This window comes from Aspergillus lentulus (genome assembly GCF_001445615.1).
Source record: "Aspergillus lentulus DNA, contig: Alt12, strain: IFM 54703, whole genome shotgun sequence".
NCBI classification, from domain to species: domain Eukaryota; kingdom Fungi; phylum Ascomycota; class Eurotiomycetes; order Eurotiales; family Aspergillaceae; genus Aspergillus; species Aspergillus lentulus.
This window is the reverse complement of record NW_028322115.1, coordinates 2,658,920-2,685,769: the sequence shown is the minus strand read 5'-3', so window position 1 is coordinate 2,685,769 and position 26,850 is coordinate 2,658,920. Positions and strand designations below refer to the sequence as shown.

At 50.8% G+C, this 26,850-nt stretch overlaps 10 protein-coding genes and 3 non-coding genes across 13 annotated transcripts; 5 read left to right on the top strand and 8 right to left on the bottom strand.

Annotated features, from left to right (window-relative positions):
* Positions 1-1,807: 1,807 nt before the first annotated feature.
* On the bottom strand, positions 1,808-3,602 carry ALT_6799 (polyamine oxidase; the record flags this gene model as incomplete). Its single annotated transcript, XM_033560994.1, has 5 exons — positions 1,808-2,820; positions 2,865-3,168; positions 3,214-3,351; positions 3,398-3,428; positions 3,481-3,602. 5 exons carry the CDS (start codon positions 3,600-3,602, stop codon positions 1,808-1,810), a joined length of 1,608 nt encoding a protein of 535 aa, XP_033416885.1.
* A 2,141-nt stretch (positions 3,603-5,743) lies between these two features.
* Positions 5,744-7,197, top strand: ALT_6798 (uncharacterized protein; the record flags this gene model as incomplete). Its single annotated transcript, XM_033560995.2, has 6 exons — positions 5,744-5,798; positions 5,851-5,941; positions 5,992-6,158; positions 6,209-6,489; positions 6,555-6,929; positions 6,991-7,197. The coding sequence occupies 6 exons, from the start codon at positions 5,744-5,746 to the stop codon at positions 7,195-7,197; spliced, it is 1,176 nt and encodes a 391-aa protein (XP_033416886.2).
* Positions 7,198-7,839: 642 nt separating this feature from the next.
* On the bottom strand, positions 7,840-9,996 carry ALT_6797 (uncharacterized protein; the record flags this gene model as incomplete). The annotated part of the gene is made up of 6 exons (XM_089600132.1): positions 7,840-8,341; positions 8,400-8,738; positions 8,812-8,967; positions 9,031-9,182; positions 9,232-9,813; positions 9,880-9,996. 6 exons carry the CDS (start codon positions 9,994-9,996, stop codon positions 7,840-7,842), a joined length of 1,848 nt encoding a protein of 615 aa, XP_089455594.1.
* Positions 9,997-10,684: 688 nt separating this feature from the next.
* Positions 10,685-12,598, bottom strand: ALT_6796 (NCS2 family permease; the record flags this gene model as incomplete). Its single annotated transcript, XM_033560997.2, has 4 exons — positions 10,685-11,308; positions 11,360-11,464; positions 11,516-12,436; positions 12,509-12,598. 4 exons carry the CDS (start codon positions 12,596-12,598, stop codon positions 10,685-10,687), a joined length of 1,740 nt encoding a protein of 579 aa, XP_033416888.2.
* A 960-nt stretch (positions 12,599-13,558) lies between these two features.
* Positions 13,559-15,352, bottom strand: ALT_6795 (MFS transporter; the record flags this gene model as incomplete). The annotated part of the gene is made up of 3 exons (XM_033560998.2): positions 13,559-13,796; positions 13,852-14,970; positions 15,033-15,352. The coding sequence occupies 3 exons, from the start codon at positions 15,350-15,352 to the stop codon at positions 13,559-13,561; spliced, it is 1,677 nt and encodes a 558-aa protein (XP_033416889.1).
* A 689-nt stretch (positions 15,353-16,041) lies between these two features.
* Positions 16,042-17,193, top strand: ALT_6794 (serine hydrolase domain-containing protein; the record flags this gene model as incomplete). The annotated part of the gene is made up of 1 exon (XM_033560999.2): positions 16,042-17,193. One exon carries the CDS (start codon positions 16,042-16,044, stop codon positions 17,191-17,193), a length of 1,152 nt encoding a protein of 383 aa, XP_033416890.2.
* Positions 17,194-17,276: 83 nt separating this feature from the next.
* ALT_6793 (protease B inhibitor 2) lies at positions 17,277-17,665 on the bottom strand (the record flags this gene model as incomplete). The annotated part of the gene is made up of 4 exons (XM_033561000.2): positions 17,277-17,370; positions 17,421-17,489; positions 17,553-17,593; positions 17,657-17,665. The coding sequence occupies 4 exons, from the start codon at positions 17,663-17,665 to the stop codon at positions 17,277-17,279; spliced, it is 213 nt and encodes a 70-aa protein (XP_033416891.1).
* Positions 17,666-17,917: 252 nt separating this feature from the next.
* ALT_6792 (alpha/beta hydrolase) lies at positions 17,918-19,189 on the bottom strand (the record flags this gene model as incomplete). Its single annotated transcript, XM_033561001.2, has 2 exons — positions 17,918-18,923; positions 19,002-19,189. The coding sequence occupies 2 exons, from the start codon at positions 19,187-19,189 to the stop codon at positions 17,918-17,920; spliced, it is 1,194 nt and encodes a 397-aa protein (XP_033416892.2).
* A 1,020-nt stretch (positions 19,190-20,209) lies between these two features.
* ALT_6791 (uncharacterized protein) lies at positions 20,210-21,425 on the top strand (the record flags this gene model as incomplete). The annotated part of the gene is made up of 2 exons (XM_033561002.2): positions 20,210-20,547; positions 20,603-21,425. 2 exons carry the CDS (start codon positions 20,210-20,212, stop codon positions 21,423-21,425), a joined length of 1,161 nt encoding a protein of 386 aa, XP_033416893.2.
* Positions 21,426-21,914: 489 nt separating this feature from the next.
* On the top strand, positions 21,915-21,986 carry ALT_t128. Its single transcript has one exon. It is a non-coding gene; the product is annotated as a tRNA-Met (tRNA).
* A 714-nt stretch (positions 21,987-22,700) lies between these two features.
* Positions 22,701-22,772, bottom strand: ALT_t127. Its single transcript has one exon. It is a non-coding gene; the product is annotated as a tRNA-Met (tRNA).
* Positions 22,773-23,159: 387 nt separating this feature from the next.
* ALT_t126 lies at positions 23,160-23,231 on the bottom strand. The gene has a single exon. It is a non-coding gene; the product is annotated as a tRNA-Met (tRNA).
* A 1,829-nt stretch (positions 23,232-25,060) lies between these two features.
* ALT_6790 (cation diffusion facilitator family transporter) lies at positions 25,061-26,334 on the top strand (the record flags this gene model as incomplete). Its single annotated transcript, XM_033561003.2, has 2 exons — positions 25,061-25,619; positions 25,694-26,334. 2 exons carry the CDS (start codon positions 25,061-25,063, stop codon positions 26,332-26,334), a joined length of 1,200 nt encoding a protein of 399 aa, XP_033416894.2.
* Positions 26,335-26,850: the final 516 nt, after the last annotated feature.

Sequence of the window (26,850 nt, the reverse complement as noted above, 5' to 3'; positions counted from 1 at the left end):
CTTTAGTCAGTGGATGTTACTCCAATCTTGTATACATCGCTCTCTTGCGTCGACAATTCGAGGGCACTCGTCATAGTGTGAGTTCCATGGAACTGCCACATTAAGCACTGCACTTGATCACCTTGAAGGTAAGAAACCCTATCTGACACCTGTTAGATTAGATTCCAACACAAGATTGATATGCATACTAATTCAAACACGTATAGGCTAAATCACAAGTTACATGCGAGATTTGAATCTCAAGCATGCTTCATAATCACATACGACGAAACGATCTTTCTCCGCAAGGTGGTGGGTGGTGTTTTACCCGCCTCCCACTCAACTAGAGATTTCTTCTTGCCCATCTCCCCCGATTCACCCCGGTCTCTGTTAGCGACCAGGGCTCTTAGTCGCAACCACCAATAAGTCTTGTTAGGCATGGAATGTCCCAGTGCTGCATCTTTCCCGTGCTGTTGTATATGTGTCCCGGCAGCACGACCCAGAAGCTGATCCTAAGATGGGACGGAGTAAAACCCTGATCATCGTGCCGAAGAAGCTGATACGATACTGGATCAACAAATGGAACGAGGCAGTGAACCTAACAAATAAACGACTTCAAATGCAACTTCTTTGCGGACATGAGACTACTGCGCCAGCTGCTGGGACAGTCCAGTCACGACTATGGGGCCCCTCGACTGGCAGGCTCGGATGTATAACCTATCGACAATCCAATTATTTGACACACCACTGACAGTTCCGGCAGCCTAGCCTCAGCCTCAGCCTTGACGCAACGCTCGATCAACGAACACAGGACAGTGGGGAACCAGGCCTTCATCATAAACGAGTACGGCTCTGGCCCTCCCAAGGAAAAGCAATGAGAATGACGCAGTAGGAACACCAGGAGCCACCAACATGAGAAGAGGCGCTCAGCCCTGCCTTGGTCTGGCTCCGCCAACTGCTGCTGCCCCCCAGGGGCCCCCTATTGGCCCCGTGAGTCGTCTGGCGTGGAAACTCGTTTGTGGACTTGATGAATGTCCATGGCGAGCCCGCTATGAGAGTATGTAACTCCGTTCCCTGTGTTTTGAGCATCGCGGGTGCCGAACGAGCTGGTTAGAGTATTGTTCGGGCAATTCTCATGTATTGATCGACTCAGCCATCGGGCTATTCCTCAGCAGATACTGCTTGCAAAAAGAGAAGAGATCTCAGAGGAACTCTGAGTCTGGGGAGATATTGTGGCGGAGGAGTATCTCAATCTGGATGATGGGATTGTCTCGCTCTGAGAAGTCGCTGGTAACATTTCCATGCGGAGACCAAACTCTAACATGAAAGAGCTTCCTACTGCTGTATCATCATCATCATTTTTATTAACCTAGATGGTCTTTGCCTGCCTTGTAACTGGTACACAGTTGGGAAGTGGCTTATTTTTATGCCTGGTAATTGCATCTTGCTTAGTAACGCCACCACTTCGTTATTCTCAGCTATCAAATGGTGACATGTCGTTTTTCGAACCTACGCGGTGCATTCTAAGGATTCATCGATCTTCAGCTATACAGCAATATAGCCCTGCACCGGGAAAATGACCATCTAAATGTTGTACTGTTGGAGACCAAGCTGCTCCGATGGCGTGTTGCTGCAGGACAAGGTGCGAGGGAGATCATCTCCTGAACGGACGACTAGGCTGCATTCCTCGACTACTGTTATCCTAGAGAGATATGTGACTACGTGCATGAGAACTAGTTGTGGTAGCTAGTAGGGTTATTCTTTGAACTGCAGGAAGCAATCCTGGCCAGACTTGATGAAATAATCATAGGACAAGTTTGGCTACAGACTATTCATCATTGTAATCATAGAAACTGTTGGAAATCCAGCCATTGACCGCACTATAGTCAGCCAGCGGAGTGATTCCATGCAGCGTCTCGTAATGCCTACGAGGGCCGCACAGCCTTTCCATCGTCGAGTTATAGTAAACGCAGCGGCCCTGCAAGAGCGCCGCGATCTGTCGCCCGGCATCAAGCCCTTCAAAGTAGGCTCCGTGCAAGAACCCAAAGTAGCTTGGTGACGTGTGTTCTCCAGCAAACCATAGTCTGCCCGTGTTGGCGCGCAGATTCTGGTGCTCCTCCAGGCCGGTGCTTGCGGGCCAGTTCGAGTAGCTTCCGTAGGACCAGGGCTCGGTACTCCAGCGAGGATACATGAATGCAGTCGGCTCTGGGATGTCCTTGTCTGGGAACATCTTGCGCAGAACGGCCATCACCTCTGCTTTGGTTTCCTCGTCTGACTGCTTCTCGACGTGGTAGGAGAACTCGTTGGTGACAGTGACGAAGAGGATGTTGGATCCGGGGAGGAAACCAGGTGTTGAGAGGGATTGCCAGATGGGATACCATCCACGCAGCTTAGGGTCCGCGTACAAGAAGTACTGTGTGTTCGAGGGCCAGAAGGTCTCGTTGAATTGAAGGAAGATCTTGGTGTAAGTGCCCATGGTAAACTTCTGAATTGCCGTCTGCTTCCAGTAAGGCAGCTCCGGCGTGAAGGTGACGGCGTCATTTTGCAGCACACCCAAAGAAAACGTACATAGGGCATACTGGGCTTGAACACAAGTTCCGTCACTGTTGTACACCGTCACCCCTTTGTCGGAATAAGTGATGTTGGTGACTTGCGTGTTCAAACGGAGCCGTGTGTCGTTCGCCTTTAGGAATTTCGCAGCCACGCCCTTGATGATGGTGTTGTATCCGCGCTGATCCAATACGAAATTGTCCTCGTCGCTAAAGCCATTCCAGGTCAGGTTACTCCCGGCGTAGCCAAATACCAGAGAGCTCTCGAGTGGTGAATAAGCGTCCTCGAAGTCTACGCCTGTTAGTTCATTCCTGTTGAAGGCAGAGCAGACTTACCCCAGTTCCACCATTCAACAGCCTGCGCCTCCATGTCGGTCTTTTTGGGCTTCCAGCCAGCCAAAGCGAGCCCTGTCCGAGCTGTCTGATCTAGTAGATTCTCCAGTAGAATGGTGCCGGCCGCGGCATTGGCGATTTCGTCGGCGGCATCAAACTCATCCAAGAGACGCGAGTAGTCAGAATATCCGTTCTCATTGTAAGTTGAGACGTTGTCATAGTCGGAAAATGTATTCTTGAGGTGAAACTCTTTGGCTAGTGTCCAAATAGGGTTCTGTGGGCCGTCCGGGGTTCCAATACCTTGGATCTGTTCAATGTCAGAGTGGTTCGACATCAACGAGGAATAACCTACCCAGTTGGCACCCAGTTCCACGACATAGGGATCTCCATTTTCATCCTTGCCAAAATCCGTGTGCCAAGCACGGCCTCCAATGGTGCCACGGTATTCTAGAATGACAAAATCATGGATCGATGCGTTGGACAAAGTTTCCTGTCACAGTCAGATTTGAATACATCCCGGTACATGTTCAACATACGGCAGCCTTGATCCCAGCCATTCCGGCTCCTCTGCGAGAATTAGCAAATATGAACATACGAAAAAGATAAGCGATGCATGTACAAGATTGCGACCGTAGTTTTCTGGCATTTTCCCTCTTGAGATCGTGGCTGCTGAGCTACGTAAGCCGCGACAGATTGAATCGCGCAGCCTACGATGGCAGCCAAGCCCAGATGAAGATGCATCGTTAGGACAAGGTTGAAGCAAGGTGATGGAGCGCAATGCTTGAGGAGAAGCCTGCGCTGGAATGCGGGCACATGCGGTTTTTATGCCTGACCTGCAGCTCCGACTGCAGATGATTCAGCTCAGCAGCTGCCCCAGACCACTCCACTCCTGCATTAGCTCAAACTCCTCCTTGGATAGATACCTGGAGATAAGATGCGGGAATGCAGAAGATCGGCAGGTCCATGTAACGTACTCCACCTGACCATCTCACCACATGGGGAGTGCCGCTACACGAGATTTGGAAGGTCTATGCGGAGGCATCGACGAGTTCTGATAAGCGTAATAGCATTCATTTCGGCTGAGAGATGAATCCCCGCATCGTCATCTCTGATGAGAAATTCTCCTGTCCTGCGTTAGCGTTGTTGCAGAAGGCAAAATAGTTGGTGGCTGGTCTAATGCAGCTATTGCTGCAACTGACAAATAGTTTGCAAGGTGCAGCTAAACAATCGCAAGGATACGGAGTACCATCACAGGAACTCAAGTTGATCGGGTGGACCTCCTCAAATTCGGCTAGAGGTTTCCATTATCAAATCAATGATATCAACTATCTCTTGTTAAATCAAGCATGGACGATGACGATTTTGCTGTCACTTGTTGATGTTTGGTGTGAGCTGGCCGTGCTTGTTGTCCGATGCTTCCCCAGAGCTTTATAATCTCGTCATTCGACAACATTTTGGCATATGCATTGAACTCATCAAAAGCCCTTTTTCAATACATGCAGAATCTTACTCAATGGTATATTGTTAGCAACATCACCAACTGTCATTCTTTAATGCAGTCATCTCACAACTGATTCCCTGCATTCGCTGCAGAGCGATGCTTGTAGAAACCTCTCAGAGCAAATGCTGAACAGGACCAGTGGCAGATAACTTCAAGAACCTTTGCAGAAACTTAAGTTTTGATGTTAGTCTGTTCGAAGCTCTTCTGTGGTAAGGAGTAGTGCTGCACGGACAGTCAGATGCTTCCTTGAGGGTTTAAGGAGCAATCCGTAGAGAGCGGCGAACAGGCCTGCAATAGAGGTGTTTCTAGCGACTGGGTGTGTTCTTCTGCAGGATATAGGAGAATCCATCACTGTAGCTTGAGAATTATCTTTCCGTAGAAGGGTGTATGCTTTGAGATGATAGAAACAGACGGGCAAAGTACACTGATGTAGTGCATATTACAGACAAAGATGTAGATGATACAGATGTGGAAACCAGAAACTATTAATAAGACCATGATGACTCTGAGCAGCTAGTAAGTCAGGTGAGTGCTATCCCATAGGCACTTCATTTGCATATTCCTCTCTTTGTCTAGGCCCATGTCCATCCAACAATTGATATCAACTGAGACAGTTACCAGAGCGAGACGGAACAAATAGACGCATCAGTCATACTGGAAGTACAGCCATTTCCGAAGTTGGCTCCTCCTGTACTGGACCATATCGCTCTGTCCCTGATGCCTAATGCAAGTTGCCTCAACATCAGTAGCAAGCGGACTGAGAAATCCCATACCAGATGTGTGCTCGTTCTATCAAAAGCCTCAAACCGAAATCACACTTGGTAACCCTGCATTGCTATCTCTAGCTGATCCAGTGAGTTCCATTCCCTCAACACCGCGTGTCAGGCAGATCTGTGAAATTATATGGATAGCAATCAATGCAATCCGCGCAGAACTCGGATAATACCCTCCTGGAAGAATCCGTTCACAGTCTCAGGAAATATTCCCAGGATTTTTTTATATATTTGCAAATGTACTCAGTTGATATATCTGGGCCGTTTGAGCACGGGAGCTGCAGGGTGGCTGAAAGACAAGCCATAATCTTCGTTATAAATTATTGATTGGATTAGGACTTCCCCCTTATACATTGCTAAGGTATAAGAGAATCATCGAGAAGGCTAAGACATACCGCAAGGCTGAAGCCAAGACTAGAATTGCAAACAAGGCTAAACCTGCAGCCAGACAATGAAGCGAGACGCCCAGGGTCAACGGCCGACAGCGTATCACTGCAGAGTTAGTGCTGTCACAGCCACCACTTCATTTACAGTTATAAGATGGAGAGTCCACTTCCTCCTTTTTTAACTCTCTTCTGCCTCTGCTTTAATGAAGTAGAGACTCAACAATGGATGATTATGTCAATGAGACAGTGGATATAGCAACCGTTGTTGAAGCAAGTGGTAAGTTCTTTAACCGCCGGATCAAATTCGGTCTAATGCTTAGCATCGATAGACGAGAATGAGAATACCTGGACATCGCGACAGGCAAATTTATGGCAGGAATTAGAGAATTACCAACGACAACCACCTTCGATAGTTCTATTGTACGTCTTTCCCAGGTCTGGCTAGCATAATCTCACAGCCGACGAAACAGATACGCCAACTACCCCGAGGAAAGCATTGACGACTCGCCCGTCCTAAGGCAAAAAAATCCAGACGTCTTTTTCCCTCCTGACTTCTTCCCCGTCATCAAGAAAGACCTGAACGGCACATTCTTCTGCGATTATGATATTGACGATGATGGAAAAGTCACCAAGCATTGTCCGTCCATCCTCCAACTCTTACGCTCAACCCCATACTGATGTATATAGTATCATGGACCTGCTTCAAGATCAAACATGTCATCAAACCAGGCCGATACTCCTGGATCCAGACAGCCGTCTTCGTCCAATGGCACCCGCAAGCAGACCGCCAGCTCGTCTTCTTCTTGAACCTACCGGACGTCGTGGCACAGTATCTCGTCGTACATCGACCCTCCCCAACCCACCGGGGGAATCCATACGTCTGGCACACGCTTTTCGCGCAAGGTGTGGTCGAAGAATACGATACGTCGATCTGGTCTCTGCGGCATCTGGTCCGGCCTATCGAGAAGGTATCCCCCCACCCCTTAGCCCAGCCCAAGCAATGCGTGATTCCCGAAGCTGAAAGACAATCTAGGCCCGCAACGAACCAAAACCGCCCGCGCTTAACTTCCCTAACCTGCACGACATTGCCCGGCACATCTTTCACGCGAACGAGACCCTCGAGGTAGCCACGCACACATTGCAGTCTCTAATCGACGAGCAGGCGCGCTTCCGCGTCGAGTATGCAGAGCTCACAAACAAAAACCGGGGCAGCTGGATCAACACCGCGCAGCGGGCGCACTTCGTTGCAAAACAGCTGCATTCGCTCCTGACGCGGTCGCAATCGCTTAGTGAGCGGCTGCGCAACGAGATCAATCTGGCGTTTAATCTTGTTTCGCAGAAGGATAGTGCAATGATGAAGACGGTGGCGTTTGTGAGTATGGTTTATTTGCCGGGGACGTTTATATCGGTATGTTCCAGCCTCACGTTTGGAGTTTGAATGAGTGAAAATGGCTGAGTAGGCATTGTAGGGTCTGTTCGGGACGAACTTCTTCAATCTGTCGAATGATGGTGGGGCGAAGTCGTGGATCATGTCCGGGAATTTCTGGCTGTACTGGGTTATCACGCTGCCGCTGACTTTGGCGACGGTGCTGGTCTGGGCCTCGTGGCATTATTTCCCGCATTATTACCCGCGTATGAGTCGCAAGCCGCTGAAGGGCGCTGACTCGGCTGCTTGATGGCTTTTTTTTATGACTGATGATGTGATGATAACGATCAACATGTTGACGTGGCTTATACCGGATACGCTCTGGTTGATGGCAGATGTGATAAGCCATCAGGATTAATAGACTTATGATGCGGATTCGCGTGACGTGGAAAGGCTGATAAAGGTTCTGGTTCTGATTCCAAATGAGTAATTCTAACTCTCCAACGCTGAGGAGGGACAAATCTGCTGCTTGCTGATGTACAGAAGCTGGGTGCCGAATGTCCATAGCTTGGTAAGTGTGACTAACAGTAAAAATCAGGGGGTCTCTTCGTATATATTGCGGCCGAAGCCTAGGCCGCCGCCAAGAGTAGCACAGCACTATGGCAGAAGCCTTGCGTAGGCATGTACCGTGCAGACTGGCCACTATCATCGGCAAAGATCAAAAGTGCTCGAGATCTCATATCGTCAAGATCGTCGGCTGAACGCATCTCAATCGCTCGCGCCTGTCATGGTGTCGCATGCGCGGCCGCCTGTTGGATACCGGTGAGGCACCTGAGAGCTCAATCCGACGAAGTAGGAGCACTAGCTATGTAAAGAAGAAGTGCACAAGCTGAGCCAAGCCAACACAGTCTAAATCTATCTTCAAGACTTGATTAGTGCAAAGCGATATACATCACGAGTCGGAACCCTCGCCATCCGAGGTTTCGAGCGTGTCGGCCATGGTGAACGGAGACTCGGCTGAAGGCTCATTTTTGGGTCGCTTTCCAAAGTCAGCAAATAGCGAATCTGTCTCGGTCGGTAGATGAAGACCATGGATAATAGCCCGGGTGCGGATCCTATCAAGAGCAGCTTTGCTCGAGCTCCATCGTCGAGATGCAGCTTTTGCGGCTATGCTGAGGTTAATGAACGCATCACGGTTTTCGGGTACATCCAGCCGTTCGAGCAATACGAGTAGGGCGATGTTGATCGGCTGGCTGGTGCCTTGTGGCATGCGCTCAACACCCCATGCGGAACGGTGAAGGCGCATCAGCTGAGAGATGCTCCTTGCAGATGACAAACAGGCCTCCTGGTGGCTCTTTGGCATCATGTGGAAAAGTCGGTGGTCCGATTGACCATTCCGCTCATCCGTGCATAAGAGTTCGTAGACGGTTATAATGAGCGCGTGCTGGTACATGCTACAAATAGTCAGCCTTCACTCCTTTCAAACGTACGCGTCGGGAATGAGAAGCTTACTGAAGACATAAGACGTGTGGAACCTCAATAGCGTCCCTTTTCTTCAGGCAGGGCGGTAGCTCGCTTTGCCACTCTCGCAGTCGTCGTTGCAATTCGGCGCTCTTTTCCGTCTCCGACGAGTTGACTTCCCCGTGAAAATGGGGGTAGGTAATATCGTAGGCGATTTCATTCAAACTGCAGAGGGCTCGGAACGTACACAGTGTATGCGCTTGCAATTTTTCGGACTCGGTTGGATATGGTACCCACAGGTCGGCGTCCGGGTCATGGGAGATCGGCGGAAGGTGAAGCTTTCGGGGCGGTTTAATCAAAGGCGCCTTCCTACTGGATACAGCATGGGTCCTGGGTCCAGGGACTGGTCAGTCGTCCCTGGTTCTAGCCGTCCGGCACTGGTAAAAGACATGGCATTGCGTACATCGCGATGTTGAACAAACCCCAAATTGTTACATTGGCTGCTCGGGTCAAGTCAAGCGCCTCACCGTCGGCATCCTTGGGAGCTGTGATGCTCGGAAACAGTTCCTGAACGGCGTATGCAAGTTGGCTCTGATGAATCCAGCCATGTCGATCTTTCCTGGTCATAGAAGCGCTGGGGTATTTCAGCAGAGGCCGGCTCTAACAAGAGAGGGAAACATACCATATCCATAAAACCCCCAGCCCTTGGGCAGTCGCAAGGGTGATTCTGCCTTCTTCCTTGTCTAGCAAACGTTTGGCCTCGTTGTAGAAGCGGGCACCCTGGGCGGCCGCGTCTCTCGAAGAAGCATCCGAGTCCAAACTATCCGAGTATGCCTGTCACCGGTCACCAGCAGGTCCAAGTACCTCAATCGGGTCTACCTACACACGCATCGGCCAGGATGGCATTCACCAAAAACGGCGAACAGAATTTCGAGTCCAATGACCCCGACTGCATATCCCGCAGAAACAAGTCGCGATCAATCCAATTGTAAAACGGATGAACCCACGTAAACCACAACGAAATCAAATGCGATACATGCTCGTCATCGTCAGTGACAGTCGTCCACGGGGCCGCCGGCACACGGAACAAAGGCTCCACGGAAACCCTCTGCGCGTCGAGAATCCGGCGCCGCGACCGCGACCCCATCTGCTCAAACCGTTGTATCTCATTGCACACCTCGATCAGCTCCGGTGTCTGCTCCAGCTCGGACTTCAGCTGCGTGTCTATGTAGAGCTGGATTTCGGCCAGGGAGGCGTTGCTGCGGATGAGGTTGAGGAGCTGGATGGTGCGCCGGGTGCCGCTCTCGCGAAGGGTGCTGACGAGCTGGATCAGGAGGTCCTCTTTCTCTTCGAGCTGGTTGACCTTGCGCTTTAGGGCGCCGCGGCGGCGTTTATCGGCACTGGCGTCGAAGGTACATTCGACGTTGTTCTTGATACAGTTTGTGCATGGGGAGGTTCCTGAGCACTGAACTGGGGTTAGCATAGCGCTGTAGTCTTCTTCGTAGTCACGACAGCTGACAGCTTCACACACCTTGAGCTTGCGCGTTTTACAGGCCGAGCACGCTGTACCGACATTTTTCCGCTTTTGCTGAGCTTCACTTGTACCAGAGCCACCAGGCGGGGCTGGAGACGGTTTGGACTCGGCCATGGGTGGGGTATTACTGTGGACTCAGGCCATTCCGGGTAGTTGGAATCAAGGAAGGAGCCGATAATTGAGAAGAGGAGGGAAATATCAAGTACAACAAGGGGAAGGCAATCGGGTTTAATGCGAACATGACGGAAGGGGCCAAAGTGAAGGGGAACTTGATGCGATCAACCCCGAACCAGACCTGTAACATACCCCAAATGCTGGTGACGGAGCTGGTATTAATTACGCCATTCCAGGGCTGTTCCAAGTAAATTGCCCCATCTTATTGGCGGATGGAGCTGTCATGCTTCTCCGCAGTCGTATTGTAATCTCCTGCTGGATATTTCTTGCGGCATGAATATATTGGAACATGATATATAGTGGTAATCCTTCATTACTTGGTAGCTAGGTATTATTAACTGCAATATATCTGTCATACCTGGAATGTTTTGTGGATGCCAAAGTCAAATCCCGGCCTTGTCTCCGATACCTTGTGGGAGGCCGTAAACAGCTGGTAGAATGTACCCATATCAGGATACCAGGATCTCAGACGACGAAATGGATTCTCTCTATATGAAAGTATAGTCATGATTGTTTATTCGTTTTTTATTCAACTTATACGGCATCCGAGTCATCGGCTCGAGGTGCAAACTACCTAGGTGTGGTGTGAAATACTACATTAAACTATGCTATACCAAGGCTATATATATTAAAGGCTTTTGTTTCCTACACCCACGCCACTCTTGTCTCCGTCCGGCCGGTCATGCGAAGAGACGGATCCACCAGGCACAACCCCCATATTCACCGATTCCTCCTCATCCTCGCGCCAAAAGTCCTTCTTGCCCCGAGCGGCCCGTCGCAGCCAGGGAGGGAAAAATCCTCCGGGAACTTTATACGACCATGGGTCCGAGTCATCCTTGTTCGGGGGCACCACCCGACCGACGGAGCCCTTTTCAAGGAGCCAAGCTGTCGCATTGATGAGGACGTAACTCAGAATACCGGCAATCAGACCATAGGCAATGGAGTAGGTGAAGGGCATGATGGCGATGGTCAGGAAGGCGGGAATGGCGTCGCCGTGGTAGCGCCAGTTGATCTCGGCGGCTGCCTTGCACATCAGGGCGCCAACAATCACCAGCGTGCAGCCGGTGGCCCAGGGAGGGATAGAGGCGAAGATCGGGGCGAAAAAGACGGAGATGAAGAAGCAGATACCTGTCACGCAGGACGTAAGACCCGTCTTTCCGCCCTCAGAGATACCGGCACCACTTTCGACAAATGCCGTCACAGGGGGCGAGCCAAAGAGAGAACCGATAGAGATGCTGATTGCATCGACCATCTGGGATCGTCGTCAGATTGATTGAAAACACTGAAGGAGAGTGAAACATACATAAGCAAGGGCACTACCCTCGAAATCCTGAGTGCGTTCATCGATGGTTCCAGCAAACCGGGCCATAGAGTACAGAGTACCGGTGGTGTCAAGAATATCCACATACTACACGCTGATCAGTAAAGGATGGCGTACAACTTCAGAACGCGGACTTACCAGGAACGTGATAAAGGCCAGTCCAAACTGCCCACCATGGCCTGAGAGATTCCAGTCCTGAGCAACTAGGGTATGCTTGATCGGATGGAAGGTCACGACCTGCTTGAAGAAATCGAACATGCTGTCACCCAGCTCCGTATGAGGGAAGTAGGTGACAGGTGTAGGGCGCGGCCAGGAAATGATGGAAACCAGCAAGATACCAATGATCACAGCACCCTTGATCCGATACAGCATCAACAGCGCAGTGAACACACCACCGCAAAATATGCCCACCCACATCGTCGGGTTACGCATCTTAGCATCGCTGGGACACATGCCAGTCGTAGGATCACGCAGCGAAGAAATGCAACCTGCCAGTTCCAACGGGGTCTCGGTAGACCCCGTTACCAAGCCAATACCTGCGCTGTAACTCAATCCGATAAGCGTGAGGTATAGACCGATACCCGTGCCCGTAGCGAGTTTGATCGAGGCCGGCAATGCACGCGCCAACCACTGCCGGATACCGAGCAGAGTCAAGCCCAAGAAAACGAACCCCTCGACAAAGACGGCGGTAAGAGCAAGGCTATAAGGAATCATGCCGGAGCCGTGGTAACCCACGACAGTGTAAGCGAAATAGGCATTGAGACCCATACCGGGGGCCAGGGCGACAGGCAAGTTAGAGAAGAGACCCATGCAGAAAGTAGACAATGCGGCGATGGCAGCCGTAGCAGTCACGAGGTCGCGCTTGATTTCCTGGACACACATCAGGTATTCGGTGTTGCTGTTACAGAGATCGGCCTGGCTTTCGGGAGGGCACACACAGGTGCCGCCCGACTCGGAGGTGATGTTGGAATTGACACTGATGATGTAGGCCATAGCGAAAAAGGTAGCGAGACCGGCGCGAATTTCGGTGAAGAAGTAGCTGCCTTTGCGTTCTTTCGGCTGTCTCATCCGTAAGCTTTCTTCTGAGCTTTTGACCTAACCCTCCGCAAGCGAAGGTAGAAGTATACTGACATGTCCCGAATTCTCCAGGCGAAACCATCGCCCAACAGGGCTTTGAGCCACCCGGAGATTGATTCTGTCGACCGCCTGAGTGATCCCCATGATGCGACAGTAAATAAGGAAAGAAAAAAGAGAGAAAGAGGCACCAGCCTGAAGCCAGACAGAATAGTCACGGAGGGAAAAACCCGTGCACAGATTGGAGACGCGATGCGACTTTTATTTCAGTTCCCTCCATGACATGCATGACCAACCACGCGACCGATAAGAAAACGGGAAAAAAAATGGAGAAAAAAATTTCGCGAACGGAAGAATCTGATTCGATCAATGGCTTATCTTTGAGGTCTCCAGCTTGGCAGTGCTTGGCAATCCGTGGTTCTGTCCAGTGTGAGGCCTCTGTTCTGTGTGGTAATTGCCGATCGGGACGTTGGTTTCAGCGGGTCGAATCAAAAGGCCTGCAGCACATTGGTCGACGGATATCTCGGGGTCTCGATGGCGTTGATGGCGAAAAATATGTGGGAATAATAGATGGGTTCATGTCTGCGCATGTCATGTAGCTTCTATGACTGCACAATAACGCAACAAGGAGCTTGGTAGATGGCGAAGGTATCTAGCGGATATCACCGAGAGAATTGGCAAGGCCTCGTGCTGGACTGACGTCTGAGTGATGATAAGGTAGTACTGTGTAGAATGTACCTAGGCTGAGACTTAGCGTTGTTCTTCGTATCGCTCCGATCTCCTATCTCAAGGATGCTGGGGTTATCAGCAATTGATAAGGATTCACTCTGACAGCTCGCTGTTGATCATATCATAATAATGTTTATTATTGCCAACTGCCAGTGGAGAGCATGAGGCAAGGGACTCTGCAGATAGACAAGCTATGAACCATGTGCCATAGTGGCCTCGGGAATGGCATCTGCTACTGATGCCTTAATGTTTGTCCTGTTTGTTCAGTTGCCACACGTGATCTCTCTTAATTGCTGTATCTAGAGGCTGGGATGTTCGTCCACCTCTTGCAAAGTTAAAAGGTTACAATCAATCCAGTGATCCCCTCCTGTTCAGAAACTATCCCGATTTCTCTTCAAACACAACTGGCGATGGGGCAAACTTGCTTCGTCGCCTTAGCCAGGGACCAAACTTGATAAAAGCCAACGGAATAGGAATCATAATGAACGCCAAGCATCCCAATAACGTTCCTGCCCACTGCACTCCGAGATTCGTAAAGAGCTGGCGAGAAAAGAGCGGGAAACCAGCGCCAACAGCTGATCGAAGGATGGTGTTGGCAGCGAAGACCGATGCCGCACTGTGGACATTAGCATCATTAACACACGACTCACACGCAACGGGTATGCACTCACAATTGAAGGTACGAATCAATCAGATAGTTAAAGCACTGCAGGAAGATGACGTAGATTCCGAATCCGGTGAATACCCCAGAAGCCGTGGGAGCCATCCAGTGGATTGAGCGTGTCCAGCCCGTCCAGCCGTACCAGAACAGGCCGATTGTGAAGGCGGTACCGCCGACGATGGCCGGTGGGAGTCGCCACTCTGGGATTGGAATATCGTTGTTATTGCGCAGTTTGCGCGAATAATTCCTGGAGTCGATCAAGGAGTAGGCTCCGCCAGCGAGCTCGCCCACGATCAGGCCGATGAACGGCAGGCCGCCCACGCCCAAATTCATTCCGTGGGTGCGTTGGAACACGACCGGGTAGGCTCCGAGGAGTGCATACAGGATCCCGTATATGAAGGACATGTAGATTGTGATGAGTAACACGATCGGCTCGGTCAGAAGCATGCGAATGGGCCGGCTGAAGTTGTTCGTGAGCAGATCGTTAAGGTCAAGCTCGACCTCATCCTGCTTTGCGTGGATTCCCCAGTTGTGTGTCTGACGCCTCAGAGTTGCTGCCTTCTCCATCAGCACCACCGGAGCGTATGTCTCCTTGTAGAAGAAGATCAGGAGGACGACACCGAAGAACCCCATGATGGCGGAAATGTACATAGTCCAGCGCCAGCCCAGGTAACTCATTGTGATGAACCCTCCGGTGAATGGGGATGCGAAGGGGCCGACGAACACGGCCATTGCAAACATGGCAATCGCTATACCTCTCTGGCTGTTGTTGTACATGTCCGCAAAGGCAGCGGGCACAATGGCAAAGGGACTGGCGGCGAACAGCCCTGCGAAGAAGCGAGTGATGAAGAGGGTCTGCGTGTCTTTTGCCGTTGCAGTCCCGATGGTGAAGATACTATATCCGATCATTCCTATCGTGATCGGCCACCGTCGCCCGATCAGCTCTGAGGCAGGGGCCCATATTGTTGGCCCTGCTGAGAATCCAAGCACATAAAGAGTGATCCCTAACGTGGCAACTTCTATGCTGATGCTGAACTTCTCCGCGATGGCGCCAATAGCGGATGAGAAGATGGCGCTGGCAAACGATGCCGTGAAGGTGATGTAGGCTAGGATGACGGACAGGAGTACCCTTCGTTTGGCAAGCAGCCGTCAGCATCAGAATTTCGACTTGACAGTCTCGGGCCAACTTACTTTTTAGACATCGACCAGTTATGCGGGTGCATTGGGTCGTCTACGCCTGTAAATCCAACAACGTATTTCTCCGGATCAGGTAGGAGGGGAGGATAGTCCTTCCCATCGCCAAACGGAAGCCATTCTTCTCGAGGCGCTGGCCCTGCAGAGGAGCCGACCGTTGACCTGTGTGTCAGACGAAGACTCTCTACTCGAGCGAGATCGATGTTCGTCTGCCGCCGGCTGACAGGCTCTGAGCGGATATCTTCGAAGGTGGGAGCCTCTTCCAGGTCGGAGGTTGCGGGTGAGAGGCTACTGGCTCTTACATTGGGAGATGGCATTTTGTACAGCTGATCGGCTTGCAATTATGTGCAGAATCCTGTGTTCAGAAGGTCTACGTCCGATCAAGGTGTTTCGGTCACTTTGAGACTTGATGTCATCGACCCGGAGCATCCGTGGTTGAGTACAACGGCTCCGAATGTTTATCCACACTTTAGCAGTCATGATTGATTGGTTTCAGATTGTAGATGAGATTGAATCGACTTTTGTTTCAGCTATTGGTTTGTAAGAAGCACTGTCGAGGTTCGTGATACATGATGTCATACAAGTCGACCTCGGAGTTGGATGCATCGTGTATCATGAAGTATTTATAAATGTTGATACTACTCATCGGCAAGGCTACATCTTGTTTCCTCGGCTACAGCCTTCTTCAATCGTCGCTTGTGTGCTTCATATTTTCTATCTGTCTCTCAGTCCAGGTGATTCCGTTGGAATGATCGAATGCCATGATTCAGGACCGGCAATCAGATTTGGTTCTGTGTACACATGGCTCGAGGAGAAGATAAGCACTAACCCTAGGCAAACATTCTATTCTAAACTGCCATGGTCTCAGCTGAAGGCCCACTAGACTCATCATGGCAGCCTAATATCTACTTGCCGAGGACTTCAACAGCTCTACCCCGCAGGGTGAGATTCTCTACCCCATCTCATCTTCATTTCAACACCAACATCTGTCTACAAGTCAAACACAATGGCACAAGTTCAAGGCACCTGCCATCCGGCCTTCTCCTCCCTCAAAGCCCTCTTTGAGGAGTACCTCGCCTCCGGCGAGGAACTCGGCGCCGACATCTGCGTAAACATCAACGGGGAGACCGTCGTCGACCTCTGGGGCGGCTACGCAGACACTGCGCGCACAAAGCCCTGGACCAGAGACACCATCACACCCGTCTGGTCCGTCACTAAGATCGTCACTGCCCTCGCCGCACTCACCCTCATCGACCGCGGCCAGCTCGACCCCTACGCCAAAGTCGCCCAGTACTGGCCCGAGTTCGCCGCGCACGGCAAGCAGGACATCGAGGTCCGCCATCTCCTCAGCCATACCGCCGGTCTACCCGCCTGGGACCCGCCCCTGTCCCTAGAAGAATACTACAACACGCCCTTGGCTACGCAGAAACTCATCGAGCAACAGCCATGGTGGACGCCCGGCTCCGCCTCGGGATACCACCTCACGGCCCAGGGTTTTCTTATTGGCGAGCTGATCCGGCGCATCTCTGGCAAGTCGCTGACGCAGTTCATCGCCGACGAACTTGCGACCCCGCTCGACGCGGATTTCCAGCTCGGCGTCGCGGAGAAGGACTGGCCGCGCACGGCGGACATCGTGCCCCCCCCGCCTGCACAAAAGTTTGCCCTCGACCCGCAGAGTATCGCTATGCGCGCATTTCGCGGGACCCCCGCTGACGCAGCGGAAAGCATGACGCCTGAGTTCCGCCGCGCGGAGCAAGGTGCGTCAGGTGGGTTCGGCAATGCGCGAGCCATCAACAAGATTACCTCGATAGTTACGCTGGGCGGAAGCGTAAACGGGAAGCGGTTCCTCTCGCCACAGACGATCGATCTGATCTTCCAGGAGCAGATCAGCGGCGTGGATCTGGTGATGGGGGGCTTTTTCCGGTTTGGGCTTGGCATGGGCTTGCCGGTGCCGGAGAATAAGGGTTTGGAATGGCTGCCGCAAGGGAAAGTGTGCTTTTGGGGAGGCTGGGGTGGGTCAATCGCGATCATGGATTTCGGTCGTAAGGTGACGATTACGTATACGTTGAATAAAATGGGGACTGGGACGCTGGGGAATCCACGCACAGAGAAGTATGTCAAGGCCGTGTATGCGGCGTTGGATGCGTATAAGCCATGATGATGTTTTCTTCTTCTGGAAAAATATGTATATGGTGGTATTTAGATCTCATATCTCATATCGTACAGAGTTATGTCTATCTTCTATCGCTGAGTGCTCACGTTCGCGTCCTCCTCCACATTCTCAATAAGGTCATGGCTCGACAAGGTGCCCACCATCCCGTCAGGAACCTCGGCACTGAATAAACTTGTTAGTGCGATCCACTGTCTGAGGACAGGTAGACGAACGTGAAGCCCTTGACTAGTTCAAAGTCCGACTTGATGCTGCCGCCGCTTGAGGTGATGTTGTCTTTCACCCTGGTTGTCAGGTTGTCAGCGGCATGGCATCGCATCGCATCGCTAGTATGAAGCGACACTTACTGTTTGATTTGGTCGTCGGTCGCACTTGATTTCAGGGTGATCTATGTTACCGTGACTGTTAGAAGATATTTTTCGCTTGATGGAGTTGTGAGACTTGCCAGAACAGCAGGCATTTTGATAGAGATGACGGACTGGTTCTTCGGGAAGATAACTAGAGGTTTGGGATGTCCTGTCTGGATTGCCCGAAAAAAAAAAAAGTTCATTCGTTGTTGACCTTATATAGATTATTGATGTTATGATCCAAAACTGGATCTGATAATGATATCACTCCGCAGATGAGCCGTCCCCTCCCCACCAATGAAACAGATCTCCTTTCATTCCTTCATGCCACGTGCTTCATCTAGATAATCATCCCAGCCACAGAGTCATCGATCGACAAGCTTCAGAATCTCCTCCGCTATCCGTCGATACCCCGTCATCAGCCCCTCGTCATCCTCCCCGGGCTTCATCGCCAGTAATCTCGGATGTTGCCCGAGCGCCTCGGAGCACTGCCACGTATGATTCTTGCCTGCAGTCACATCCAGCGCGATCGCCGCCCCGTCACGCCGTGCATGCGTCACAAAATCCTCAATGTCGTACAGGAATACCAGCTCCTCCGCCCCGGCCGAGACCCACGTGCGGTCGGGGAGGATCTCCTTCCAGGATCCACGCGCTGCCACGTCGACTGCGAAGTTGCTGTACACTTCGGCGATGTGGGCGGGGGCGCTCCGCATCACCTGCTCGCAGCATTTGTCTAGTGAGCGTTTGAAGAGCCGCTCCTCCCAGTGGAGCGCCAGCGCGCGGGGATGGGACGTGTGTAGATTCAACCAGGGGCTGACTAGGATTGCTCCGGCGGGTCGGTCTAGATGGTGATCCGCGCCGTGTCCATCATTGGCTCTCTGATAGCGCTGGTGAAGGCCTGTCAGTAGAGACACGATTAGATGCCCCCCTGCGGAATCGCCGATCACCACGATCTTGGATGCGTCCACTCCTAGCTCCTTGTTGATCCAGTCGTAGGCGGCAATCGCTTCGTCGCGCTGTTTCGGGAATGTAGCTGCCGGGGAGAGGGTGTAGTCCAGGGAGAAGATGGCGACCGTAAGCCCGTGCCGTTGAAGAAGCTCTGCCATGAAGAGATGTTCTGGCGCTCCGGCAGACGGGTGGAAACTCACGTATCCGCCGCCGTGACAGTGGAAGAGCACCAGGTCCGCATCGCGGGGGTGGATCGCCTCGGCTGACAGTCCACGGCAAATCCAGAAGCCGCAGAAGTCTGCTCTGCGTACGCTCTGGTAGATTTGGCGTTTGAGATGCCCGTAGCGGTTCGAGGTGAGTAGGTTCTGGCCGGTTCGATCGGCGACGTTGTCCCAGAGCGATCCGGGCGTATTGTTTCCCAGGCTACAAGAGAATTGACACCGTATGAATATTCAACGATGCACAAGACGCAGTCAAGGATTGTTTTTGATGGATACACACCAGGTCATGACATGCCGGAAGACGTGTTCCCTAAGCGGGGGCGGATGGTAAGAAGACCAGGGCGCCCAACGCCGCAAGAGAGTAGTCAAGACGGTCCATGGCACTCGAAAACAAACTGTCACGGCAATTTGAAGATATTCGGCAATGGTGAGTTTCTTGACTGGGTTAGGTTCCGGGAAAGACTCCATTGTCGAAATATCGTTTCTTTGCGAAAGAACCCATTCATGAGAATGATAGTGCATTCAATGCTGCCATAATTCTTTATATAGCCTGATATCAACCGGAGTGTTTGCATTCAGGCTGAAATAGGTAGATCTGTTCAACGCGACAGTTCGAGAAGCATTTAGCTCGCTTCATGTGTATAACCACTTTCAGAACGGACTAGATTCCGAAACCGTTTTTTGAATCGCCTCCGTTGGTGTATAAAGCACATATATGCCATGCTTTTTCATATCGATTGATACGATATAGCGACTGATCCGATCGATCCTCGAGACCACGACGGGTCATTTCTCTATGACGCTCGCGAATTTTGGCCGGTGTTAAGCTCGTTCCAAAGCCAGCAGTGGGATCGCACAGCGCGCACATTCACTTGCATCCATGCTGAAGACGCCAGATCGGAGACAATATTGCGAGTCTGTTGGCCTTCGAGCAGATGCAGACCAAAAACGTCTTGGATTAACGCTGTCCGTGTTGAGATACCAATATCTAGACAGCTGCTCAAAGAAAGGATGTCATTATTTTTGAGAGAAAATCACCGGCACAATTCGCTTGGAGGAAAAGTCTCATAGGCCGCTAACAAAGGTACCATCTATGGCCTTCTAGGACAATAGTGCTAATCGAGCCATTTCGAATAATTGGCGAATCTGTCACCGTGCGAATCGAGGACGATGTGCACTGGCCGTGGTCCTTTCCGACCGGAGATTGTGATCGATTTCACTGCCTCGGTATAGAACTCGGGGATCTTCTGCGGCAGACATGAACACCTGAAAACCAAACATTGGCTGGTGATCCGTTATTCCTCCACATTATTTCGCAAGGATTGCCAATTCAGGAAATATGTTGTGAATCCATGCCGCCGTCAACCGAGCTCCGAAAGTAAGATCGAGATCTCGAGATTCGGTTATAAATATGTCAATGTCAGCGTTCTAATACATTTCACTCGTATGCCGGTCGCCTTATGTACCAGAACGTCAATTGCGAGCAAGATGACAGCCAAGCTAGTCCTTCCCCTGCTCAGCGTGTTCGCGCTGTACGCCATCTTCTACTTCGCCGAAATCAATGGCTTGAATCGTCTGGCACAGGAAGCCATCTTGGCAAAGACACTGCCAGGCACCAATGAGCCCCTACGCACCGTCTATACGTGTATTACGCAGGTGGATAATGTGCTAGCTGCGTTGACCACCTTTTTCTGGCCTGCCACGGATGGCAGTAATCTTACCCTGACGCTGCATTCCATCGCTTTCTCTGGCACTTTTGGTGCTGCCTGGACCTTGGTGACTCTGGAGTCCTGGAGACGTGGAAATGCCTGGACGATCGCTGCATTGTCGGTAATCCTCCGTCACATCTATGAGACAGAAGAAGCTGACAGGAAGAACCAGTCCCACGATGTTCGGCCTCCTCGCGCAGGTACTCACCTTCGCCTTCGCCACGCCCCTGTACTGCGCGTTTCAGCTACACAACTCCATCACGGCGCGCAAGCCCAATGCTGAGAACATCCGCATTCCTCGCGCAGTTCTAAATGCCATCCCTCTGGTCTTTATCCTTGGATTCATGGTTCCTACGTTGCTGATGATCCTGCCCGTTTCGGAGCACGTCACCGTCGACCTGAAGCAGATCTTTATTGCATCCTGGCATCCCTGGCCTGCATACGTTGCGATTGCTCTCACCATAATTAACATTGTCTTCAGTCCCTTTGTGAGCAATGATCAATCGGTTGAAGGTGCACGCGCGAATCTCCGGTCGCTACGATTCGTGTATGCCTTTGCATTCGCCAACGCTGCGTTGACCCACCTCATCTCGTGGATCGTATCTCTGGCTACTGTGCTTGTACCCGCCATCTTTGAGAAGCGGCTGTTGGCAGTTTTGCATCCGTTCAAGGTGTTCGAGATTGCCTTGCCCTGGACAAAGCCAGCATTGCAAGTGAGCGACATCGGGGAGGGTGTACATGTGTTCCTGCGCTGGGATTATCTGATTGGCTCCGCGGGAGTGCTGGTTTGGGCCTTGAGTTTGTATAAGACTGCTCATCTGGTTGTTTATGGCAAGGTTGAATGGCTCGATCTGCTAAAGAAAACTGTGCTGTTCGTAACTCTGGTCGGGCCCGTGGGGGCTGCGGTCGAGTTGATGTGGGAGCGCGATGAGTTGATCATTTATGAGACTGGAGGGGTGAAGAGAGAGACTTCACGAGTGAAGAAAATTTCTTGATTGTACCCTGTGTTCTGTGGAGGCTGCTTCGAAGGTCTGCATGCCAGTGTTGCTCGTGAGGTTCATGTTCCGGCTGGACTGAGATACTGTCGAGAATTGAAACCAGTAGAAAGTCTTGCTAAATTTGACATTTACCGACGCCTCATAGATCGTATCCGTTGGCCGATAAAGCAGGTGGCTGTTGTGATAGTGTCGGCGTCCCTCTTGTGTTCCCCGATGACAACATCCGCATACATAAATATTCGAGGGATTGCCCTAGCCTGAGGCAATCACTTCGTGCCACTTCAAAAGGGAGTCAGATTTATCGTGGGGTGAAGATGATACTACGAAGCGGAAGAGTCTAACTTACACTTGACACCAATCATTACCTGGCCTCACAGATTGACTCAATTCATACTGCGACACAATCCCTCCCATTCTATGCAATTGCGCATTTTCTCTAACTCTGGTTTATAAGAGAAATTAAGTTCTCTACTTTCATCAATCCCAAGCATGTTAGCTCAGGGGAAGAGCGCCGGGCTCATAACCCGGAGGTCCCTGGATCGAAACCAGGACATGCTATTTGATTTCTTTTTTGTTTTTGATTCCCTTCTGTCCTTATACGCTTTACTATGGTAACCAGTTCACGCGAGGGTATCCATCGTGAGACTGATGTCACCAACCAAACCTTGGAACATGAGCAGTTAATGACACGAGAGAAGGAAATCGCCTTGGTCCTACATGGACTACGCTCCCTGACAATAGACAGCTGGTTCCACTGACACTTCGGGCACTCGCTGCTCCAGCTGGTATGATTAGGCAATCATGGTCTCTACCACGCTGGTCATGCTTGCCTCGGAAAGAATGCTGATATTGTTCAAATGGAATGAATGGGGCTCGATACGGACGTGATCGTACTTGCGCTGGTGGTGTTCAACATTTGATACCTTCGGTCCGATCCACTAGGTGAAACATGACTAACCTCCTTTGATCAGAGGGTCAGACGACAAATTCCTGTAATTGCATGTGTGAGTAGGTTTTCGTGACCTCAGGAAGGAGTATCACTAGACAAGATTTGCGGGATTTAGGGGTCGTCTACGAAGAGCATTGTTATGAAGCTAACCGTGCGGGTGTCCCTGAGCAAGGACATGATTAAAGGGTCATAGTCTATTTCTTAATGCATATATTCCGACAGAGCCGCCAGCCTTTACCTTGCTAAGACTATCCAGAAATATATCGGCAAAAAAAAATGGGGTAGTAATGCACTACACTGGGAAGGGGAAAAAAGAAAACAAATAGCATGTCCTGGTTTCGATCCAGGGACCTCCGGGTTATGAGCCCGGCGCTCTTCCCCTGAGCTAACATGCTTGGGATTAATATTGTTGTCAGTTTTTGGTTACATAAGCCTAGGAAGAAATTATTTTCGTATTGCAACTCGTGGCTTATTCGACAAAGCCACTGATCATTACAAATTGCTTATTGCCGAAAAGAACCTGCGGAGTATGACCCAATGCCTGTACTATTTTCAGGATCGAGGTCAGCGATGGGCAGGAAGGTCAAAGATTAAAAGTTTATTACACTACTATCCGCCTTAGTATAGTCATGACACAACGGATAGGTCTCTGAAATTTTTGAGGGCTATCAAAGTAATTCCTAATAAGTGAAGAATGAACAGACGTAAAGGAAGCGGACTGAAAAGGAAAAAGGGATTGGCAAGATATGAAGATTATGTGGCCGGAAAAAAAAAGAATCAGATAGCATGTCCTGGTTTCGATCCAGGGACCTCCGGGTTATGAGCCCGGCGCTCTTCCCCTGAGCTAACATGCTGATTTGTCTTGGCATTTAGATGCCCCCTTGAATCCAAGTACCGAGCCTTCTCCGTCTCTACTTTACCCAGTCACGCTATAAGAGACAATATCATGGCATAGAGGACTCATCGTTCTCTTTATTCCTGATAATATGCATTAGATATATATCAGTTCAAATCTAGCAGCAGACCATGGTCAATGTGATGACTTCACAACGCCTTGTCTGCTTTTCGGTGCTGGTTCTTCTCTACAACCTAAGCGAAGAGGTACGTTTCGTACGAGAAAGCTCATTCCACCTATGGTACGATTGCAGTTGTACTTCGCTCCTATTAATGGACCATGGAGGCGAGTCCGCGAGTACTAGACCAGAAATAGTTCAGACAATTGGTCCTCGGATCATTGAGGCCTAGTCCTATGGTAACAAGGTGTTTCGATTATGAAGCAGTCGCAGATCGTAACTCCTCACTGGCTGCGACTTTATCAAATGGTTTCAATATGAGTGGAGGAACGAACTTGAACATTTCGTGCGACTTCAAGCTCAATTCCACGAGTCTCGGCGCGCTTCCGTATGAGGGACTTGAGCTGACGTGGTAGATGACTGGTAAGACATAATCATCAACTCATCGAAAGCACAAAGCACTCTCAGCACTGTTTCAGAAAGGGAAAACCTAAGTTAGTCTGCGGAGGAGTCCAACAAGCCACAGCTCTCTCCAACTAATGCAGAGAGTCCGATGAGGCGTAAGATGATTACGCATTCGAATATACACCATTCAATTCGACACAGGACATGCGTGGACGTTTCTTGGCAGAGAGGAAACGCGCACGCATTCTGGGTTGTGGAAACTTGCAGATTCACAAGCCCAGACTGATGCTTGGTCTTCATGAAGTTGCTTGTTCCAGATTGGCATCCGCAGTTTCGAAGAAGAGTTGGCGATATCGGCAGAGCACCGCCAAGCAAGCTCCACTGGGCTGATATCATAGTGCCCCTGGTGTTCAGTTTCCATGACGATGTTGAGCATCAGCGCTGTCACTACAATTGAACGACGATGGTCCAGCTTCTGAGGTTTAGCAATATAGAAGCATTCCTTGGCCCCTATGGGAAGCGAGGACAGTAAAATCTGCGATCATATTTTACCCCCCTCAGTTACTCGAGCATGTCAGCAGTAAATAGATACAGCATGCACCAGGGCAGATCCGCCGTCGGGAGGGAGAACCGCCCGCACTGGGCCGATGGGCCAGTCAGGTCAGCCTGTCAGCACATGTCGGCTTTGGCTCAGCCGGATGCTAACTAGGAGGCTGTGCTTCAAAACCATGCTTGAATCTCTTTTTCCCGGTTTCTACCTTCCAAGATGCTGTGTGTACCTCTTTACAGAATAACATGAACTAGATAATATTATCCATCAATTATTTTGGAGATCCGCGCCCCCCAGACATGGGTACAGCCAAGAAGAACACAGTGTCCTGAGCTACCGCAGCTTTCGAATCAACCCCCAACTAATCTGCTACTTCTAATTTGTCGCGTGCCTTAAAACAGTTAAACTTAACTCTCCGGGGAGTACGTGCGTCGCCCTGATGCCGCTGACGCAGCCCCTGCGGTGTAGGGCCGGTCGTCCATCACCAACAACACCACCAACTTCTGTCCTCCGCCGCCCCGTATTCAGTGGACGGTCCGGTATCATTTCCACTTCTGGCGCGCGTCTCTTACCCCTGAAGCGAGTCCTTTGTACATCAACGATCCTTCAGCGCCATAAGAGCCCCCTCTCCTCCAATGCTCGCATCCGCTCCCTTCTGCGTCTTTCATTAACACCATCGACAATATCTACCCCGAACCTCATAACCACTTCACTCATGGCAACTCAAACCAGAGAACACGGTGGCCATGGGGGCCATTCTCATCATCACCATCATCATCACGGAAATGTTTACCTCACCTCTGCGAACAAAAGCGACGCTGGAGTACGAATCACGCGGATTGGCCTGGTTGCCAACCTCGCCATGGCAATTGGGAAATTCATTGGCGGCTATGTCTTCCATTCGCAAGCTTTGATTGCCGATGCCTATCATGCCCTTACCGATCTCGTATCCGACTTTCTTACACTAGGAACCGTCGCGTGGTCTTTGAAGCCCCCTACAGAGAGATTTCCCAACGGTTACGGGAAAATTGAAAGCATCGGTGCACTGGGTGTGAGCGGACTCCTGCTTTGTGGGGGTGTGTTTATGGGCCTGAATTCAGGACAAGTTCTACTGGATCAGTTCTTTCCCGAGGCTGCGGAGGCGATTGCTCACTCCGGAGTTGTGGGTCATGGCCACTCGCATGCACACGGAGTCCAGGCCCTTGGGCCGAATATCAATGCGGCATGGCTTGCAGGGGGTTCAATTATCGTGAAGGAATGGCTCTACCGTGCCAGTGAGTGCTCAGTTCCAATTTCTCCCTACGCTACTGTGGCTATCAGCTAACCGCTGCGGCGTTGCTATTTCTAGCTATGAAAATTGCAAATGAACGCAAATCTTCTGTGCTCGCGTCCAACGCCGTACACCACCGCATCGACTCTCTCACTAGCGTCGTCGCCCTGTTCACGATCGGCGGATCTTACATGTTTCAAGATGCGTCTTGGCTTGATCCAGTCGGTGGCCTTCTCATTTCACTGATGGTGATTAAGGCTGGGTGGGCCAATACTGCGACATCCCTGCTCGAACTGGCAGATACTACGGTTGACGACGACATCAAAGACTCTGTACGCAATGCGGCAGCCAAGATCCTTGCCAAACTCGAAGATCCACACGCAATACAGATCCGGGACGTTCAGGGTATGAAATCTGGACAAAACTACCTCATGGAGATTGAATTAGCGGTGCCGGGGGCTTGGTCACTCAGCCGATCTCGCGAGATTGAGGAGACCGTTCGACATGCCGTCGGGGCGGCTGTGCGCGGGGTCAAGCGGCTCAAGATCCGATTTGTCCCTTCCGAACTGGAGCATTTGGACTTTACGGAGGAGTTTATCGCTCCAGAAGTCATCAGACAAAGTAACCCCGAGCCGCAAGAGAGCGATATTGATGCGGTGCATGAGGCGCATGCCCACGACCATCAACACAAGGAGAATGAGTCACGCAAGACCCGTTAAGCAATAGCGCTTGCATCTTTCCTCCTATACAAAGATCTGAAAATGGGACACATATTCGTCATGTTAACTTTGCACTTTTCGCTTCCGCTTGACCTCCACCGAAGAGCATGTGATACCCCGGAGGCAAAGACGAATGGAAGACCGTCCATGTGTGCTGAGGATGAGATTAGAATTTCCGGAATTGGATAGACGAGATCAGCTCGGGGCACAACGGGACCAAGAACATGGCCTCGAAGAGAGGAGATTTATCGACAATCTACAAAAGATGCTTTATTGTTGGCCTATCTGGCCCTAGAGGGGCCATAGAGTATATAGTTTAGAGACTGGCAGGACTGAGACTTTAAACTCTCATACAATTAGCCGGCAGTCAACTTTATCAACCATCCTTTTGCCTTTCTTAAAATGTGGAATGATCATCTGATTGATATTTCTACCTTCAAGACGCCTTTTGTTAGACTCTCGTAATCCTGCCCCATTCTAGAACCCGAAGAGTCCCTGTACTCTGTACCGTAAATA